At 38.1% G+C, this 22,500-nt stretch overlaps 1 protein-coding gene across 1 annotated transcript in view; it reads left to right on the plus strand.

Moving 5' to 3' along the window:
* Positions 1–6,346: 6,346 nt before the first annotated feature.
* The window catches only part of loxl5b (lysyl oxidase-like 5b), a 19,186-nt gene continuing 3,032 nt past the window's right edge, over positions 6,347–22,500 (plus strand). Inside the window, exons 1-4 of the mRNA XM_056468473.1 lie at positions 6,347–7,133; positions 7,227–7,335; positions 15,588–15,725; positions 18,317–18,473. Coding sequence (XP_056324448.1) covers positions 6,419–7,133; positions 7,227–7,335; positions 15,588–15,725; positions 18,317–18,473 — 1,119 coding nt within the window. The 5' untranslated portion in view covers positions 6,347–6,418. The remainder of the gene's footprint in view (positions 7,134–7,226; positions 7,336–15,587; positions 15,726–18,316; positions 18,474–22,500) is intronic.

A 22,500-nucleotide genomic window follows, 5' to 3' on the forward strand; every position in this document is an offset into this window, starting at 1 on the left:
GACTTTCATAGTATTTTTTTCCTACTATGGATGTTAATGCTTACAGCTTTCTTCAAAATATCTTCTTTTTTGTTCAACATGAAAAAAGAAACTCATAAGGCTCCATTTTAACGATCTAGGCACAAAGTCTAAAGCGCATGGCGCAAAAGCATTAAGATTCCACTTTTGCTATTTTAAGGACGTAAAAATACGCTCTGCGCCCCGGCGCATGGTCTAACAGGGTTGTGCTTATTCTCTTAATGAGTTCTGGGTCTGTTTTGAGCATAAAGCAATCAGAGCCTCATCTCTCTTTCCCTTTAAGAGTCAGTTGTGTCGCGGCATGGCGCATTCGCTATTTACATGGCGGACTTTGTAAGTGGAAAAACTGAAGACTTCACTAGCGAGAAAACAGTTAAACGGAGCATCTGCAGCGTGAGGATAAAGAACGAGCCTCCTCCATTCAGCCTCTTTACTTTATCTCTTTACTTTACTCCTTTACTTTGGTGGAGAAAGGAAACGGTGGAAACTCGCTCCACTGAAGACATCCATTATTTAATTTAATTTGTTAAGCGCAAAGATTTGTTTCAAAACTATTTCTAAATTCAGTTCTAATTTCCAGCAAACGAATAAATGAACAATAATAATGAAGTGTGGTCCAAAAACTGCGTTATATACATATACACATGCTATGCTCCATGGTCCAAAACCTGACAGTTGTACAAATCAAATTTTTTTAAAATAAAACAAATATAAATATGCATATAATAAATAATACAGCTAATAACAATATTATGCAATTGCAAATTGTAATAAATAAACTAAAAAAGCCCCCAGAGATGAAGAAGGCAGTGGTTTTTATATTTTTGTAATATTTTAATCCTTTAATTGTTTTCATTTGTAAAGATATTTGTAAATTGCTGTACATCCTGCGTGTTTTAAGCAATGTGTAAGCGAGGTGCACAACTAACGCGCTCTGCACTGGACTTTAGACCTGCTTTCAGTTATTCAATGGTGGTCTATTTCAGTTCCTCAAAATAGCAATGCACCAACAATGCGGCTTAACACACCTCCTTTTTAGACCAGCACACCCATAAGTCCACAAAGTGGCGGAAATGGATTTACTATTTAAACAACGTGGCGCAAAACAGGTAAATTAAGGTTGTGTTGGTCTGAAAATAGCAACATGTTGGGGCAAACACATCTTGCGCCTTATTGCGCCGGGTGTAGGGCCCATAAGGTCTGAAACCATTTGAGAGAGAGTAAAAGGTGAGCAAATTGTATATCCTTTTAATGCTACTGAAACTATTTCTACCAGTCGTTGTTGTTGTTTTTTTAGCCTGGACAGTATATGTTTTAGAATTAGTGAATAGCTTTGAATTTTGAAATGGCACGGTGGATCAGTGGTTAGCCCTGTCGCCTCACAGCAAGAAGGTCACTGGTTTGAGTCCTGGCTGGGTCAGTTGGCATTTCTGTGAGGAGTTCCCCCACAGTCCAAACACATGCGCTATAGGGGAATTGAATCAACTAAATTGGCCGTAGTGTATGAGTGTGACTGAAAGTGTATGGGTGTTTTCCAGTACTGGTTTGAGAATGGAAGGGCATCCGCTGCATAAAACACATGCTGGAATAGTTGGCGGTTCATTCCACTGTGGAGACCCCTGATAAATAAAGGGACTAAGCCGAAGGAAAATGAATAAATTTTTCCTTTACTAAATCTACTAATTAACTGCTGTGCTTCTCTAATGCACAATACTCTGCCATCTGCTGGTCATTTAAGATTTAACAACACACACGTTTGCTCTTCTTTCAGCGTTGTTTTCAGTCTGACCACTTTAAAAATATAAAACTTATTTTAATCTCTAAAAACTTTCTCACGTTACTAGTCAACAATTTTTATTGATAGTTTGTTTTACGTACAGGGGCAACACGGTGGCTCAGTGGTAAGCACTGTCGCCTCACAGCAAGAAGATCGCTGGTTCGAGTCCAGGCTGGGTCAGTTGGCATTTCTGTGTGGAGTTTGAATGTTCTTCCCGTGTTGGCTTGGGTTTCCTCCGGGTGCTCCGCCTTGCCCCACAGTCCAAACACATGCGCTATAGGGGAATTGAATAAACTAAATTGGTTGTAGTGTATGGGTGTGTGTGAATATGAGAGTGTATGGGTGTTTCCCTGTACTGGGTTGCACTTGTAAGGGCATCCAATGCGTAAAACATATGCTGGAATATTTGGCGGTTCATTCTGCTGTGGTGACCCCAGATTAATAAAGGAACTGAGCAGAAAGAACAATAAAATGAAATGAACCTTAGTACACATGCAGTGTTAAGAGTGAAACCTCATTTAAATGAAGGAAACACACTCATCTTCTCAAATTAGGATTGATTGCAGAGATGTGAACAGATATTTACCACTCAACATATAGTGGTAATCAATAATGAAAATCAAATTAATTAATATCACATGTACGATATGTAGTCTTGTTTTCTCCTGTAGTACACTGAAACACATCCGTTAATGAACAGTTGCCGTATTTTGTGATTCACACATGTTTATGTATGGGATGTTGATCTCTGCTCTGTCCACTTTTGATACTGAAAATTCAACTCTACAGTTTTACAAAGTGACCTTTATAGACATTTTAGTAGTTTGAAATAATATAATGTTTAAGAAATAATATATAGAGAAATAAGTCTATAAAGTATAGTGTAATACACTGCAGTGTATATATATATATATATATATATATATATATATATATATATATATATATATATATATATATATATATATATATATATATATATATATGTGTGTGTGTGTGTGTGTGTGTGTGTGTGTGTGTGTGTGTGTGTGTGTGTGTGTATGTATATATATATATATATATATATATATATATATATATATATATATATATATATATATATATATATATATATATATATATATGCAGTGTAATATACAACACCAACCCAGACAATATAGCACAGCAAACTATTACAAATGTTCATAAAAGTCACTTTGTACAACTTATTTTAAGGTTAGAAGTTGTTGGAAGAAAGATCAAGCTCCCATAATGCAATTCAAAAGCGTAAATAAATGTGTAAAAATAAAAACATGCATCCCAAAATACAGAAAACTGCAAATTTACGGATGTTTTTTACGGGGTATATAATATAGTTTATTATAATGATAGTAATAATATAATATAGTACATCTATATTGTTTTTAATCAGTATATTCTTTGTTATTGCAGTAAAATCAGCGCTCGATGAATGAATTTGAGTCCTGGTGTTTGTGTCTGTTAGTTCACGCTGCCATCTTGTGGAGATCAACGTGAAGCTCAACCATTGTTGCTTATTTACTTATTTATAAACTGTGGTGAAATGGTCGTTCGCAACAGTGATGATGTGAACATTTCTTAGCATTAAAATATAAAAGTGTTTAATTTTTACATGTATTTATCCTTAAACTGGATAAGGATGCATGGACTTTTTGTTTCACAAATTCCTAATAATAATAATAAAGTCAATTTATTTTAGTTTTGAACAGTTAAATGATGCAATTCACACTAAAAATGCTTCATAAAAGTTGTTTTTTTCCAAGATGTCTTCATTATATAGATCAGGGGCATAATTAATGACTGTTAATAATTGTATAGTTAATAATTGCTTCAAACATCCCCAAAATCCGTCCACTTCATATCTTTAATTTAGCTAGCACCAATGGTTTGATTGTAGTTTTTGCTAAGCTTACATCTCTGTATGCTGTAAATTACATAACTTGTTAGTATTTGGTATATGTGCCTCTTTTGCTTTGTTTGTTTGTTTGTTTGTTTATGCATCGCAACAAAATGCTGGCTTCCACACAATCAATTTGTGTTGGAACAACATGAAGGAATTAAGTTTTCTTGCTTATTAGATTTTACAAATATAAGTGGGTTAAACATAAAACAATTAAGTTGTCCCAAAAAGAACTCAACAATTGTGTTGATTTGGCTTGTTTTAAATAAGTAGTTTGAATAAACAGCAAACATGTTGGCTTATGTCCCCCTTTTAACTTGTTTTATTTTTTAATTAATTATTTTATTTATTGTAACACGTTGAGTGACAGAGACAATGTTAGGATCCAAGTGCAGGTTTATCGGTAGTCAGGCAAGCAAGGGTCAACGCAGGTGCAAACAGATGAATAAAGGCAAATCCAGAATCGTAGTCACTATAACAGGCGAGAGGTCGGAAGGCAGGCAGTGAACAGGGACAAACAGACAAACTTGGCAAGGGTCAAAACACGGAGAAACAAGACTAAGGAAAACGCGGTGAATTGTCACTTTACAGGTAAACAAGACTCTGCAATGTGAATGAGTGTGTGTGCTGCTAAAGTAGTGTGTGTAATCAGTCCAGAAGCTGCATCAGCTGTGGGAGTCTAATCAGTGGAGACAGGTGTGTGTGTGTGTGTGTGTGTGGCATGACTGAATTTGTAGTTCATAAGATGTAGTCCATGTGAAAGTGAGTGCTTACCAGCGACCTCTGGTGGTTAGAGATCGCTGGTAATCTTGACATTTATACGAGATGTAGGCAACTGAAAGTTTTATGTTATTTGGTTTGTTCAAAATATTTCTTATAGGTGTTTGTTGTTTTATTTTTAATGTTCAGGCCTGTATTTAAATGGTATTTTTGATTTTATATTGTATGTTATTTGTAAGTTTCATGGTATTTTGTTTGTACCTTCAGCATGTACATTATTTACACAAAATAAAATAAACTAATAAAATTTTACATATCATCCCTGGATCGGGGCGGCGTGGTGGTGCAGTGGGTAGCGCTGTTGCCTCACAGCAAGAAGGTCGCTGATTCGAGCCTCAGCTGGGTCAGTTGACATTTCTGTGTGGAGTTTGCATGTTCTCCCCGTGTTGGGGTGGGTTTCCTCCGGGTGCTCCGGTTTAGGGGAATTGGATAAACTAAATTGTCTGTAGCAGGGGCGTAGCAGACATATTAAAAGTGTGTGTGTGTTGGGGGGGCTGGATGAGATCATATGCTCATATAATTATTAATCAATTATGTTTCTAAATGGTCTGTCTCTAAAAGTGAGGGGGGCGGATCACCCCCTGGTTGCAACGCCCCTGGTCCGTAGTGTTTGTGTATGAATGTGAGTGTATGGGTGTTTCCCAGTGACAGGTTGCAGCTGGAAGGACTTCCACTGTGCAAAACATATGCTGGATAAACTGGTGGTTCATTCCGCTGTGGCGACCCCTGATTAATAAAGGGACTAAGCCGAAAAGAACATGAATGAATGGATGAATCCCTGGACCCCACTGTAGAGAAATTTAATAGGTTTGAAATTAGATATGTTCATGTAGAATTTGATGTTTTTATAACTCTACAATTATTTAATTATTTAATTGTTTACTATTTTATATTTTTAAACATATTATTATTATTGTTTATATTTGAGAAATATAAAGTAAATATAAAGGCTTTAAGGTTTATTCTGTTAGTATTGTTTATATTCATAATTGTAACTTTCATTAATTCATTCATTTTCCTTCGGCTTATCCAGCATGTTTTTTACGCAGTGGATGACCTTCCAGCTGCAACCCAGTACTGGGAAACACCCATACACTCTCACCAGTGACCTTCTTGCTGTGAGGCGACAGTGCTAATCACTGAGTCACCATGACTTACCTATTGTAACATTATTATTATTATTATTATTATTATTATTATGAATTATCTATCAGTTTTACCTTTAAAAATGAAGGATCCTAGCACAAACCAATTAAGTTAACCTAACAAATTTAAGTGGTTTGAACATAAAACAGTTTGGTTTCCCCCCACAAAAGCTCAAGATTTGTATTGTTTCAACTTATTTTAAATAAGTAGTTTGAAGGAGCAGCAAAATGTTGTTGTTTTTTTGAGTGAATGTCATTATATTAATAGTACACTCATTCATTCATTTTCTTTTGGCTTTTTCCCTGATTTACCAGAGGTCACCACTATAGTACACTGAAAAAAATTATTCAAAGATGATTCCTTGGATTTACTCCATTTTTTACGTTAGGTGGTTGTAAACAATTTATTTGGGCTGAATTTACACAAACAAATTAAGTTGAAAATTATTAAACTTAATTTGTTTGTTTAAATTCAACACAAATTAAATTGTTTGCAACAGTTTTGCATGCAACACTTTTTTCAGTGTACATTATATTAATAATAACTCTTCAACAAAAAAAAAAAAACGTGCAGTTTTGCATGTCCTGCTTCAACAAAACGTAGTCTGGGAAGGAAAGAGTTAAACCCTGACCGCGCGCGCGCATGAAATCTCACAGTTCGATAAATGTCAGTCCGCGCGCATCTTCTCTCCACTGCAAAAACTCGCGGAAGATCCGGACTATGCATTTGACGCCCTCCAGCGTCCCACATCCAGAGGAGCGAACCATTTAGCTTTAAAAATGGGTCTTACAATTTCAAACTTCATTTTCTTTTTGTATTTACTTCAAGGACTGAATGATTTAATCAGCGCGCAAAACTCCGCGCCATGGAGGAATCGGATCCGATGGGTAAATAACGGCCAGGTGTTCAGTTTAATGAGCACCGGCTCCGAGTTTCACTCTCCGGTTCCGTCCAGGAGACAGTCCAGGGTGTATCAGAACAGCAGGAGAGATGCTGCGCCCGACAGAAGCATGCAAATTCGACTTGAAGCGATAGAGAGACCCGCCAACAGCGCGCCAGATAGTGCGCTTTTGGGTCCGGACCGCGCGCAATACATCATGGCGAACAGCCGCGCTCCTGGAGCCAGACGAATGCAGGTCATCCAGAGACACAGAGCTCATCAAGCAAGCAGAAATACCTCTACAGTCCCGTCTGAATATTCAGGTGGAGGAGGAAGGACTGGGGAAAACACCAGGAGAGTTCATGCGGTGGCGAATCTCCAACAACTTGCAGCACCGACGGACAATTCAAACACTGTAAATTCAGATTATGGAAATGAAGCGCGAACTTCAAATGTGCCAGCTGAGCAGGGAGCTACGTCTGAAAGTATGCCTGGAGATGATCCGAGAAACAGGAATACAGTTTTTTATAACATTTACCCACCGGGCGGCAGGACGATTATACCCCGCCGACCTCCGCCTGGCACCGGTTACGGCACCAGATTTTTCCAAAATGGTAAGATATGGGCTATTAAATTTTAACATATGGGAGGGAAAGTGTACATCAGGTTGACAGACCGATGTATGTTTGTGTTGCGCTTGTCTGCAGGTCTGCCGGATCTTGTGCCAGATCCATACTCCATCCAGGCGGGTTCATACATCCAGCGCGTCCAGATGTACGCGCTCCGGTGCGCGGCGGAGGAGAACTGCCTGGCGCGGTGTGTAAAGACAATTCAATAGTACTATCAAAGTTGGAATTTTAGTACTGTCAATAATATAATACAGACTTAATAAATTACAAAGAGAAATAAACAAAAAACATTAAATAATAGTAATAATAATGCAATATATTGGTAACACTTTACAATAAGATTGTATTAGTTATTGTATTCACTAACATGAACAAACGTGTTAGTGAATGCCATCAGTTAGCTAATGAAAATACAGTTGTTCATTATTAGTTCATGTTAACTCACAGAGAATTAACTAATATTAACAAGCATGAATTTGGATGTTAATAATGCATTAATAAATGCTGACTGTGGTTATTAACTATGATTAATAAATGCTACACAAGTATCGTTCCTAATTAGTTCATGTTAGATAATACATTAACATGAAACCTTATTGTAACGTGTGACCAATGAACTCAACGAATTATTAAATAATGTCAACTTATACACATACAATGATTAAAAACAAAGCAATAAATAAAAAGGTAAATATTAATGTGGCCTAATAAAACACTAAAATTGTACAATCTGTTTCTCACACATTTTAATTAGAGCTTAGAAATGGAAAAATAAGACAACTGTGACTTTAAAACATGTTCTTGGTCATATTTCCTAAATATGGAGTCCTAAATTCTCTTAAACTGGTTGGATGAACATCTAAAATATCTGATCTCTTCCACTTTGTTGTTGTCAATAATAACTGAATGTAATATCAGAAACAAACGTGATCTTTTTTATAGTGTGAGGATGTGTTTCCAAGTTATTCTTTCCAATTTGTTTTGCGAATGAATTATTCTTTTATTGTATAAACACTATTGGTCACACTTTACAGTAAGGTTTCATCAGTTAATGTTAATGTATTTAATAACACGACCTAATGATGAGCAATACTTGTACAGCATTTCTTAATTATAATTCAACATTTACCAATGGATTATTAAAATATAAATTCTGCAATAAATGTATTGTTCGTTGTTTGTTTACGTTAGCTTACATGAACTAATACAATGTCATTGTAAAGTGTTACCACATACAGTTTTGGATTATACAGTATAGGGCTGCACGATATTGGAAAAATCTGATGTTGCGATATTTAGTTTTTGTGTGATATATATTGCGATATGAACATCATTTCAGCAGATTAATTGAAAAGCTCTATTTGGAAACTATTCATTTATTCAGATAGATGGAAATGATTGAGTCTTTTATGTGTTTGCGTAAAGATAAAAGTGAAATAAACAGTGCTTTATTGTTTTCTGGAGAGCATCCAGGTACAAAAATTTAGATTAGATTAGATTCAACTTTATTGTCATTACACATGTACAAGTACAAGGCAACGAAATGCAGTTTAGGTCTAACCAGCAGTGCAAAAGCAGCAAGTGCAGGATACAGGTATAAGTTATAAAGTGCAGTTATAGAAAAACTATGGTGATATTTACAGATGGATGTACTATGAACATTATATACAGGTTGTATTAGCTATGAACAGGTTTACAATAAATGAATATATGTACAGGATACTATTAATAGCAGAAGTGTGCAGATAGATAAACAGAATTACAAATGTCCATGTGCAGTGGGTATGTACAGTTCAGATAAGTGAATCAGTGCAATGAATATGTGCAAACTTTAAATGTGCAAATGTTAAATAGTGCAGTGATTGTGAGGAGTATAAGTTAGAGGAGTGTGGGGGGTGTATTGGGCGGGCAAAAGAGTCAGTGAGGGGCAGAGTTCAAAAGAGAGACAGCTCTGGGGAAAAAGCTGTTCCTCAGTCTGCTGGTTTTTGTCCGGGGGAGCCTGAAGCGCCTGTCAGAAGGCAGGAGAGAAAACAGTCTGTGAGCAGGGTGAGAGGAGTCCTTAAGAATACTGCGTGCTCGGCGCAGACAGTGTTTCTTCTGGATGTCCTCTATGGCTGGCAGTGTAGTCCCTGTGATGCGTTGGGCAGTTTTCACCACCCGCTGCAGTGCCTTACGCTCAGCAACAGAGCAGCTTCCATACCAGACTGTGACGCAGTTGGTCAGGATGCTTTCTATTGTGCAGCGGTAGAAGTTCACCAGGACGGCTGATGAAATTTAACAGTCAAACATAAAATATCATGGTCATCATTGTAGAAATTATTTTGAAATAAAAATATCTTTATATTTTAATCTTTAATAAACAATATAATCCTGTGATGTGACTATTGAGGATACACACATTGCGAAATCGATGCTCAAACGATATATTGTGCAGCCCTAATACAGTACAACCATAGTTTTCTACAAATGTCATGCTTAAACTCTAGTTATCATAGTGCTGATAGAAGTCTCACACGTTTACAGAAAATATTGCTTAATTTTGGTTTCAGAAAAAGTGGGAACTTGAATGGTATTTTATTGCATTTTATGATAATTGCAGTATCTGCTTGTATAAAACAGAAAGGTGTAAAGATATCAGGGTGAACAAAGAACAATGACCAAAACATTTCAGGCCTTACATGTGAAAAGATGAAAAGGTTTGTGTTGTGTTTTTACCTTTTACACCTTCATACATCCACCAACATAACTTAAAATATCGTAAATAAATTGAATGTTATTTAGGAGAAAATATGCTGCTCTATTTTAAACGAAGATTAAGTATATTAAGGGAATAGTTTTGTTCAAAAAGTTTAATTGACGCACTATTTAATTACATCAAGTGGTTCCAAACCTTAATGACTTTCTTTTTTATTTCTGCCGAACACATTCACCTTTATTTGTATAGCGCTTATACAATGTAGATTGTGTCAAAGCAGCTTCACATAAAAGGTCACAGTAAATAGGAACAGTGTAATTCAGTTTGTAGTGTTTAAGTTCAGTTCAGTTGAGCTCAGTTCAGTGTGGTTTAATAATCACTACTGAGAGTCCAAATATTGAAGAGCAAATCCAATGATGCGCAGCTCTACAGATCCCGAACCATGAAGCCAGAGGCGACAGCGAAGAGGGAAAAAAAACTTCACTAATGGCGGAAGTGAAGAAAAAAAACCTTGAGAGAAACCCGACTCAGTTGGGCACGTTCATTTTAATTTCTCCGCTGGCCAAACGTCTTGTCCAGAGCTGCAGTCTCAGTGGCGGAGGCTGGAAGCTGGCCTCAGCGAAGACTCGTCTGTCTCTGGAGCGTCACAGGAATCAATAAGACACACAAGATCACATAAGAAGATATTTTGAAGACACTCTTTGACTTATATCCATTGGCTTCCGTTGCAGGAAATAATATTATGGATACCAATGATTACAGGTTACCAACATTTTTCTAAATATCTTCTTTTATGTTCAACAGAATAAAGAGGTTTAAAAGAAGAAGAATAAGAATAAGTAAAGGATGAGTCAATTTAATCCCTTGAAGTCATTTTATTTTAAGGATCCAAAGTGTTTTTGGTCAATAAATGTGACTCTGCTGAGTCTGGGTCGTGCCCAGCTGAGTCTGGTTTCTCTCAAGGTTTTTTTTCTTCACTTCCGCCTTTAGTGAAGTTTTTTTTCCCTCTCCGCTGTCGCCACTGGCTTGCATGGTTCGGGATCTGTAGAGCTGCGCATCGTTGGATTTGCTCTTCAATATTTGGACTCTCAGTAGTGATTATTAAACCACACTGAACTGAGCTGAACTGAACTTAAACACTGAAAACTGAACTACACTGTTCCTATTTACTGTGACCTTTTATGTGAAGCTGCTTTGACACAATCTACATTGTATAAGCGCTATACAAATAAAGGTGAATTGAATTGAATTGAACTCTGGTCCACAAAATCTTAAATTTAAATAAAAATACATTGTATGGGTCAAAATTATCATTTTTCATGCCAAAAGGTCATGTTCTGTGAAGATATTTTGTAAATTTCCTACTGTAAATATATCAAAACTTAGTATATTTTGCTTAGTATAAATGCATTGCTGAGAATTTAATTTGTTCAATTTTAAAGGTAATTTTCTTAGTATTTAATTAGTTTTTTTTAAAGCCGTCAGGCTCCAAATGTTCCAATAGTTGTATCTCAGCCAAATATTGTCCTAAACAGACAAACATCAACGAAAAACTAATGAAATCAAGTTGTAAAAAAAAAAAAACCCTAATGACTGGTTTTGTGGTCACGTATATTGAATTATTGTTTCTTCCTGGGCGACACAGTGGCTTCGTGGTTAGCACTGTTGCCTCACAGCAAGAAGGTCACTGATTCGAGTCCCGGCTGGGACAGTTGGCATTTCCGGGTGCTCCGGTTTCCCCCACAGTCCAAACACATGCGCTATAGGGGAATTGAATAAACTAAATTGGCCGTAGTGTATGTGTGTGTGTGAAGAGTGGTGTAAATTAACAAATTACAAATACTCAAACTACTATAATTGAGTATTTTTTCTCAGAAACTGTAATTTACTGAGTAGTTTTATAAATGTGTGCTTTTACTTTCCCTTGAGTAGATTTTTAGTGCAGTATCGGTACTTTTACTCCACTACTTTCCTTTAATCTGCAGTCTCTACTGTATTTTTTCTTGTCTATGGGGATTAGAAAAATCAGTTCTGTGATTCCTGACCAATCAAATCGCACAGAGAAGGTAAATCACATCATAATGAACTACCTGAAGACATGTGCGCTTTATAATTGCATCAAACTGTTTGGAAACATTAATAATGTCCAAGACGTCCAAAATCTTTACATGCATTGACCCAGAGAATGTTTAGATGCATGTCACTGATGAAAAAATGACAGATGTTTACTGTATGATGACCGAAATGGCCTTAAACACCCAGCAGGCACAGGGCGTCAACATGATGTCAGATTGACGTTGTACCCCAATGTTGTGGAGACGTTGCATTTTGTTTGGAAATAAAAATAGGGTTGACATCAGAACCCAACATCAGGCCAACGTCAATGTCCAATGTCCAACCTAAAATCAACCAAATATTAACGTCTAATGAGGTTACAGCTTGACATTGTGTGGACGTTAACACTATGGCGTCTATCAGACGTTGGGTTTTGGTTGCCATACCTGATGAATAAATGCCAGATTTTGACATCAATATGACGTTGGTTTAAGATGTTGCCTCAACGTTGGATTTTGGTCACTTTCCACCATCAACGTCATTTGATGTCGTTATTGGACATCAAAATAACATTGTGCTTATACGCTGGCAAGACATTGAATTTTGGTCACCTGTAGGCATGGGCCGGTGTAAGATTCTGACGATATGATAACCTTGGATAAAAACATCACGGTTTCATGGTATTGTGTTTACTGCTCTAAAATATATTCTTTTTAAATGTCTGGGTAAAACTTTTTCCCCATTTGAACACAATATATTTTATTGTTGAGAAACATTTAAAATATTAATGGAGCAGTAAACATGTCAGGCTAAATAACTCAAATGAATCATTGACTTCTGCTGCCTTCATTAGTCTCTAAAACACAGATTTCTTCACAATTTAAAACGGCTGGAGATAGTTTTCCTAAAAACGAAAAAAAAGTAAATGAAAAACATACCTTACGGCTCGTTTCCACTGACTGGTACGGTACGGTACGGTTCGGTTTGGTACGGGTCACCTTTATCAGGCTTGCATTTCCACTAACAAGGGTACCCTTTTGTTGGGCGTGGTGTATGACAGAAAGTTTCAGTCGACGTCATTCTAGCTCGAGGAAATGTCTACAATAAAGCTGTACGGGTCACTTACATATCATATGAGAAACACTTCTCACAACACAGATGCTTCATACACATAAATACTTGTGTAGAAATGTTTATTACTAACTTTATATGAACATGAGTTGATTATAACTGCAGATCAATGAGTGTGAAACAGCCTACTGTAACGTCTGTAATTATATTAAATAACTAAATAAATGAACATATATAAACACATACAGCCCCTTACAGTCTCCAATATGTTATCAACTACAGAAGAACTACATATAGCAGACATTTAGTCCGTATTTAGGTTCAAAAACAACACAATATATAGCCTACAGTCAGTGAAAACCTCTCATCTGTGTCTATAATCTTCAGCAGCCAGTACCAAACCGAACCGTACCGTACTGCTCAGTGGAAACGGGCCTTTAGGTACAGTATAGCAGAAAATTTTAAAGTTTTAAAACCATGACTTTTCTATACCGCGGTTATAACTTGAAAACGGTTATCATCCCATGCCTAGTCACCTGACATCACAACCTAAATCTAACCTAATATTAACGTCTTATGACGTTGTGTGCCTGCTGGACAATAACTTAATGCACTACAGAATGTTACGTTTACACATATCAACAAATTACATGTAAATGCACCAGCTTTTTTACTCACTGCTCACTACTCTTGAGTACTTTTCAAAGGTCTACTTTTTACTCATACTTTGAGTAATATTTACAGCAGATACTTTAGTTGTACTTGCACTACATTTTTAGGCAAGTAATAGTACTTTTACGATTTTTCAGTACTCTTTCCACCACTGCGTGTGAATGAGTGTGTATGGGTGTTTCCCAGTACTCGGTTGCAGCTGGAAGAGCATCCGCTGAGTGAAACATATGCTGGAATAGTTGTCGGTTCATTTCGCTGTGGCGACCCCTGATGAATAAAGGGACCAAGCCAAAGGAAAATGAATGTTTCTTGCAGTGTTAAGTGGTTGACGAAGGTTTATTGTAGCCTGGAAATAAATATTGCATGCTTTAACTATATGGACCCTTTTCACAAGATGGTTATGACATGTTTAACGCTCATCAGCATCTTAAATCCTTGAAAGATTTTAATATTTAGATCTAAAGAACGCTGTAAAAATGCTAACACAACACGATTTGCCAACATGAATCGATTAAGTTAGCTCAATTCTTTTAACAAATTTAAGTGGACTGAACATAAAAAAATTCAATTTGCTCTCAAAAAACTCAAGAATTGTGTTAATTCAGCTCATTTTTAATAAGCAGTTTGAACAAGCAGCAGAAATATTTTTTGAGTGTAAAGTAGGGGCGTCACTAGACCCAATTTACTGGGGCACGTGCCCCAGTAAAAATCTCCAGTGCCCCAGTAAATGCATTGAGATATGATTTACTTCATGCGCAAGTGTATTTATTAAGAGTGGTAATTCCGAAATAAAGACGTTATTCTCTATGTGCAACCGAACCAACGTTGGTGAAAGCAATGTGTGTAATCAAAAAGCAATCTGACGCATCTCCGCGTGTGCGCAGAGAACCCGCGCGCCTCTCGCACACGCTGCTCTTCTGCCGGTGCGAGTCCGGTAGTTAACATGCGCGCCAAAAAAGCAGGCTACTTGCTGCTCACGCGCCGCTCATGCGTTGTAAAACCAGCGTAACAGCCTTTGTTGTTTAGCAAGTCGACAAAACTAAAGTTTAAACAATATGATGGTGATCTTACTAAGCATGCCTCCTGATAGATTTTGTTGTATAAAGCAAAAAGGAGGGATGACTAGTCAGGGAGGTAAAGACTTAATAAACCTAATTATCTGCCATGTGTCAAGTCTAAGACAACAGATAATTATATAACACATCTATTTTGTTGTATTTTATTGAATTGTCTATAGAATTTCATTCAAATGAAATTAAAATTTATGTAAAAGATTTCTTAAATGATCTTAGCATAACGCCAGTTGTGTCTTAGCATTGTTTTCCAGTTATTTAGGATTATTTAGAATAATAATTGTATAATAACAAGAATGCTTTTATTTATAATAAATATTTATTTAAAAAATATATATAGTGTATATATAGTGTATATATATATATATATATATATATATATATATATATATATATATATATATATATATATACATATACATATACATATACATATACATATATATATATACATATATACTGGCTCTAAAGCCAGTAGAGCTTTATGTCTAGCAACGCCCCTGGTGTAAAGCTATACTTTGTATTATATCATCTTTGCATCAAATTACAAAGAAACAAATGACTGCTTATGTGAGTGATGCAGTGTCTATTTATTTTTGTTCTGGCTGCCGTTATCAGTCTCACACTATTTCATTCCTCTTTCTTTGTCTTGAGAACACCATCATTGAGATTTAGTTTTATTATTTAGGCAAATAGGATTGCAACAAAATCTACTTGTTGTACTCTCCCATTCTCTGCACTCTACGTTTACCAACTTTGACGACATCTGCTGCTGAGAAACCTGCAAACGTGAAAAGGTTTTATTGTAGGGTCATCAGCATTGGTGTAAGTGTGAGTTCTGGTGCTCACCTTCTTCTGTTTTCTGTCTCTCAGATCCGCCTACAGACCCACAGTCAGAGATCTGGACTACAGGGTTCTGCTCCGCTTCCCGCAGAAGGTGCGAAACATGGGAACGGCTGACTTTCTGCCCGTCAAACCCAGGCATCAGTGGGAGTGGCACAGCTGCCATCAGTGAGTCTTTGAGATGTCAAATGAGTCTTTTCTGTCTCCAAAATGTGTTTCTGTGAAGTCTCAGCTCAAAATATCTCTTACAGTCTTAAAGATGGTCAGTTAAGGGGGAGGAGAGGAACATTAATTTTGGGTGAAACACATAAGCAAACGGGGCGAAGCGGTGGCGAAGTAGGTAGTGCTGTTGCCTCACAGCAAGAAGGTCGCTGGTTTGAGCCTTGGCTGGGTCAGTTGGCGTTTCTGTGTGGAGTTTGCATGTTCTCCTCGTGTTCGCGTGGGTTTCCTCCGGGTGCTCTGGTTTCCCCCACAAGTCCAAAGACATGCGGTACAGGTTAATTGGGTAGGATAAATTGTTAATTGGGTACACTAAATCCGTAGTGTATGAGTGTGAATGAGTGTGTTTCCCAGAGATGGGTTGCAGCTGGAAGGGTATCCGCTGCGTAAAACATATGCTGGATAAGTTGGCGGTTCATTCCGCTGTGGCGACCCCAGATTAATAAAGGGACTAGGTCCAGATTAATAAAGGGACTAAACAGAAAGAAAAAAAAAATCACAATCACACAACACAGGAATGTAACAATATCCATCAGATCATTTATTAGGCCGTTTAAAACGTCCATTTTGTGGGGTCAGAGGGAATTGTAGCTGTCTGTACCTTTAAATGCAAATGAGCTGGTTTCCAAAGTAGGTTCTCTCCACCCACTCTTAGGACATTTCACTTCAGAGAAGGATAACCAGGGTCGAATATCAGGATAAACACAGAAAAATGACAGAAAGCAAATCAGACATGACGAAACAGGGACACACAGTCACAAATACCACAGTAGGATCAATGAGCCACACACTAATGCCATTACAAAGTTCACACCGCACACAAACACAAGCGCGTTTTACATGTTGTGCTGGTTTTACTCATCTACTTATGGCAGATGTGACAAGATGTCCACATTCTTCTGTATAGAGATAATCATAGCTTAGTTACTGTACAAATAAAGCTGATTTAACATCCACAAAGCAGGACTCCTGTTGTGTGATTGAAACAACCCAGGCTCATTCTGAGAACGTAGTCCCGTGGACGTTTCTGGAGACCGCGAGGTACGTATTTTTGCAGTTTTTGTTTTCGCGAATCCGCGAGAGGCCGTTGTGCGCGCTTTCTCCCGCGCTGTTCTCGCGTGAACCCGCTAGAGGCCGCTGTCGAACGACCTTCCGCCTGTCTGCCTGGATGACAGAGTGATTGACCGTGCGACCGGCCAATCGGCTGACCCACCCTCCTCCGTCCCTAAACCCAACCAACGACGATTCACAAAAGCCGTCCAGAAAAAGAAAAGCCCTCGTCTGATTTTTACCACGTTTTTGGATTTTGACCACATTCTCAACCTGTGATGAACTTGTTCGCTTCATTTTTTGGATTTTGTTTTTGTTTTCTTACCTGATTTCTGGAACCGCTCTTCCCCGGACTCGAACCCGGTCGTAGTCGTCGTGGTCAGCCCCTCTCTGCGCCTCGAGTCCGCCAAAGTACACAAAGAGCTAACCGGACAAACTGGTTGCAGCGGGAAAGCCCTCCACACGGAGGCTAGCGGCCGGCCGGCAAGCGGCGAAAGGAATGGCGTCACACCGCCTCGCAGCGCTCGCTTAAAAAAATGAAATGCAGCCGTACGTACCCCCGGCTACGTATTTCGCAGTCTCCAGAAACGTCAACAGGACTACGTTTTCAGAATGAGCCTGGGTTGGATTGAAACATCCTTGTTTATAGTTGTGTACACTATGAACTGTGCAGATTCCAGCGGTTAACTCCGAAATGTGTAACTCATAATGCTTTAAAAACACAAAGTCTTACTGCTTCTTGAAGTGCAGATTGATCACGGAGAGTTTGAACAGATCTTTTAATCCCAGTTTCTTTGCCAATCCTGTCTTGTGGGCATGTTTATACATATTAATACTGAGACATGTTAATATGCACCTGTCATTCAATATCGGTGAGCGGAGAAAACCACACTATTACATCAAGTTGTACATCAATTGGGCTCCTGTTTTAACATCAGGATTTTTTTTTAAGAGACTGCCTGACTGTGGACACACTATACTTACACACACTTCTGTCCAAATAGCTTCTAAACATTGATTTTGCATTATAGGTGCCCTTTAAACACACTTCAGATCACAGTACACAGGGCCGGCGTGTCCATAGAGGCGACCTAGGGCAGTGTCTGCGACAACATTGCTCTTCAATACCGTCCGGGATAACCCACCACCCCTTTCGTGAGGGTGACATGATTGTCGTTTGCCTAGAGCGACAGTTCAGCCTGACAGGACATCACTAGCGTAGCCGGAAAAGAAAGTCAGGGTGTACCACATTTATTTAGTTAATGTATTTACAGATGTATTACAGGGGCAGGTGTACCTAATAAAGTGGCCGGTGAGTGTATATAATAATAACAAAATGTATCTGTATCGGCCAATTTGCTTGTAAAATATATCCTTATTAGCCATGACTAACCAAGATCTGTGCATCATTAAAATTTGTCTGAATAATTTGGTATAAATATGTGTGTGTCAGTATTGTGTGTGTGCTGAGACTGGTGTTTAATCCACAGGCATTACCACAGCATGGACGCGTTCAGTCACTATGATCTGCTGGACATCAGCTCTGGACGGAAGGTTGCAGAAGGACACAAGGCCAGTTTCTGTCTTGAGGACACCGGCTGTGATCCTGGCTTTCACCGCAGATACGCCTGCACCGCACACACACAGGTACAAACACACACTTCATATTATTCAAATGCTTTTACACTCCCAGCTAACTTGATTTGGATTCATTATCCCGACTTAAAACTTATTTAGATTATCTTATGTTACATTTTTTATATTATTGTGTTATTTTAGAGCTGTCGTTTTGTATAGTTTACTTGTTTATTTATTGTTTATTATTTATTGCTTCTTAAGGCTGATTTTTAATTCTGCGTCAAGCGCACGCGTATGCTCCGGTGCAGCCTACACAAGGCCGATGCTGACGCGCACCTCTCAAAGTCGCATACAAGTCACATATCGCAAGTCGCATAGCGCAAGCTCTGTGATTGGTCGGCTTGGTATCTCTGACGAGTGTGGGCGGGACCGAGAGCCATGTGAACGTCCTGTGAAGGAGCTCCAGATGGAAACTTTGTGTTTACCTTATGATTAAAGTTGTTGCACGTCCGCCGGTTCCCGCCTCAAAGTGAGCGAGTTTGAGCAACTTCTACATTCATAAAAAACAGAACACCAGTGAAGAAACTCAACAAGGAGGAACATAAAGACCTCACTGCCATCTAGAGTTACGGAAGTGTTATTGCAGAGCAACACAAACAGCGCACAGAAGTGTAAATGCACAACAACGAGTAAGGTATGCGCCATGGGTCACACTGATCTCTCGACGCAGAAGTATAAACCAGACATCGAGTGGTTTGAAAGGCGCATCAAATTAAATTAATTATTATATTGATAAATTTATTATTATTATTATTATTATTATTATTATTATTATTGTTACAGGGCGGTTGAATGCTGTAACATACGATTCTTGCAACGGAGTGGGGATCCAAATGCAGCTTCATTTAAACAGCGAATGGTCAGGCAGGCAATGATCAAACACAGGAGAAAACAGTATCATACAGGGCACTGCAAAAGAGTAGTCGAGTCACAGGCGAAGAGATCAGTTCAGGCGGCTAACAGCAAAATTCAATAAACAAAATGAGGGTTTAGAACCACGGAAAACATAAAAAGGAAAACGCTTCATGATGCTATAGGACAGTATTTCCCAACCCTGTTCCTGGAGGCACACCAACAGTTCATATTTTGGTTGTCACCCTTATCTGAACCATTAAGTTCAGGTTTTGGAGTCTCCTGTTATGTTCTGATGAGTTGATTCAGGTGTGGTTGATTAGGGAAAGATTGAAAATGTGTACTGTTGGTGTGCCTTCAAGAACAGGGTTGGAAAACACTGCTATAGGATAACATGACAATGGATAAAAGTGAAAATGAGCTGCAGCTGTGTGTGTGTCCAGATTATTGTCAGCTGTTGGAGGAGTTCATGGGTCCAAAGAGTTCTGGGAGTTGTAGCTCTGCAGCTATACTGGCATGAATCTCCTGCGTTAATAACGCCGCAGGCGATCGTGACAAATGCTCGATTCTGATTGGTTGATTTGCAGTTATTTTCATGTAAACTGTCAACTAAAGTAGTTCCGGCAGGTTTTGAGCGCATTACAGCTCCATATCACTACGCTGAATGATTTCAGTTATTTCACAGTCAAAAATCACATCAAAACACAACAGAAGGTTTTAGAGGAGATGTGGAAGAAACTAGTGCTGCATACAGGAGCAGTTTGAGGACAAAAACCTGACAAACGTCTCAAATACAACATCTCAGCAGTGGATTTAGCTGTGGGAACTGTAGTATAAGCAGAATTATTCACTCCATTCTGTTGAACTAGCAGCAAATAATAATGCATTTTAAGGGCCCATATTTTAAGGGCCCATCATCAGTTATATCTCACTTTTAAGTTTTCTTAAAAAAAATTAATTGGCAGTTATCTTATTTGTTTTTATTGTAGTATTATGTTTAATTGGAGTTATGTGCCTTTGTTTTTGTTTTGTTTTGTTTTTTTAGTAAAAATTAAGCAACTTTATTTTTAAAAATATATTTAAAATCTGCACAAATTTTATTTTTTCACACCACAGAGGTTCATTAATTCCCCCTTTTCCCCCAAAATTCATTATTTTGCTTAAAAGTGCTGTGTGTAAGTTTTTGACTCTTCTAAAGCATAAAAATACCCTAATATGTTTGCAGATATTTCAGAAACATGCTAAGTGAACATTCTTGTTTATCTGAAAAACACTGCTGAAGTCAGATATTCTGCTTTGAAAATGTGTTTTCCGTGCCAGAACGCTGTCTTTGTTTTGGTTCTTTTAACCCGCACAATGCCAGGTTGCCTTGCTGGAAAACAGCGTATTCCATTCATTCATTAAGAAAGGCTCTGAAAGCATGCGCCCGCGACCGAAATGCGACCTCCCCACCGGACAGCAGCAGACTCTGAAATGAGACACAGTTTCAGTTCCACATGAGGTTATTAATTAGCAAATAATATAAATATATTTAGAGAGTAAACATTAGGTGAGCAGGTTACAATGTAACCACGTGTCCCAACAACACACTTCGTGAGCAGATGCGCAGTGATGAGCAGTTTGGCTGTTTGCACCAGACAAACACGACAGAAATGTAAATACAGCCATTCAGAAGCACAGAATACTCACTCATGAAATGGTAAGGTTTATAATCTATTCAATACATGTTTACCTTCTTTAACATTATTAAATGTACATGCTCAATCACTGATAGTGAGTCACAGCTCTAAAGTTCAATTTCAAACGGTTTATTTAATTTTCGATATCTGAGGTGAACTATCTGCTGCTGCTTTCAGTATATGGCAATAAATGTCCTGTAAAATGGCATTCAAACTCACGTTTTTAGCATTTAACACTGAATAAAGCACATGAGGTGTACCTGAGGTGACTGTCATAGTTTTCTGTTGTTCATCTGCAAGAAATAGATGCTGTTTCGAATATTTCAATTTGATATATCTAATATATCTTATATATCTAAACTCCTTTTAATATGGAGAATATTCCTTCTATCAGGTGCCGTTGCTTTTATTTAGACCACGGTTTACATCACTCGCTCCTGTCCTCAATCTGGCAACCTGCGCTTGCATTTGTTTTGATCCAGGAGTGCAATACCTTGGCCAACCACTGGGTGTCAAACTTACATATTGCACCTTTAAATACAAATTAATATTTGCATTTAAGAACGTTTTGACATTGGACACCAAGAAAAAATCTTTTTTTCTAATGGGTGATGAGGCCAGTGCTATTTTATTATTAATTATAAGCTATGTATTTTTATTTATATTTAATTTTCTGACTCTATTGACAGGTATTTTCAGCATAAACTCACTCAATTTATACTGTAATCTTAATTAATCATTCATTTATTCATTTTCTTTTCGGCTTAGTCCCTTTATTAATTAAGGGTCGCCACAGCGGAATGAACCGCCAACTTATACCCATACACTCTCATTCACACACATACACTACAGACAATTTAGCTTGCCCAATTCACCTGTATCACATGTGTTTGGACTGTGGGGGAAACCGGAGCACCCTAAGGAACCCACTCAAACACAGGGAGAACATGCAAACTCAACACAGAAATGCCAACTGACCCAGCCGAGGCTCGAACCAGCGACGTTCTTGCTGTGAGGCGACCGTGACGCCCTTAATAAATAATTGTTAGCACTGTGGCCTCACAGCAAGAAGGTCACTGGTTCGAGTCCCCAGCTGGGCAAGTTGGTGTGTCTTTGTAGAGTTTGCATGTTCTCCCCGTGTTGGCGTGGGTTTCCTCCGGATGCTCCGGTTTCCCCCACAGTCCAAACACATGGGTTATAGATGAATTCGATGAACTAAACTGGCCGTAGTGTATGAGTGTGTGTGTGTGTGACTGAGAGTGTGTATTGGTGTTTCCTAGTAGCGGGTTGCGGCTGGAAGGTCATCAGCTGTGTAAAACATATGCTGGAATAGTTGGCGGTTAATTCCGCTGTGGTGATCCCTGATAAATCAGGGACTAAGCTGAAGGAAAATGAATGAATGAATGGTGTAATGCATTTTGAAGTATTTGGAAAGAAAATAAAAATAATTATGTAAAAAAAATAGCATTTATTAAATATTGCACAATTTTACAGTTATTTATGAG

The sequence above is a fragment of the Danio aesculapii genome, chromosome 2 (assembly GCF_903798145.1).
Source record: "Danio aesculapii chromosome 2, fDanAes4.1, whole genome shotgun sequence".
NCBI lineage: Eukaryota > Metazoa > Chordata > Actinopteri > Cypriniformes > Danionidae > Danio > Danio aesculapii.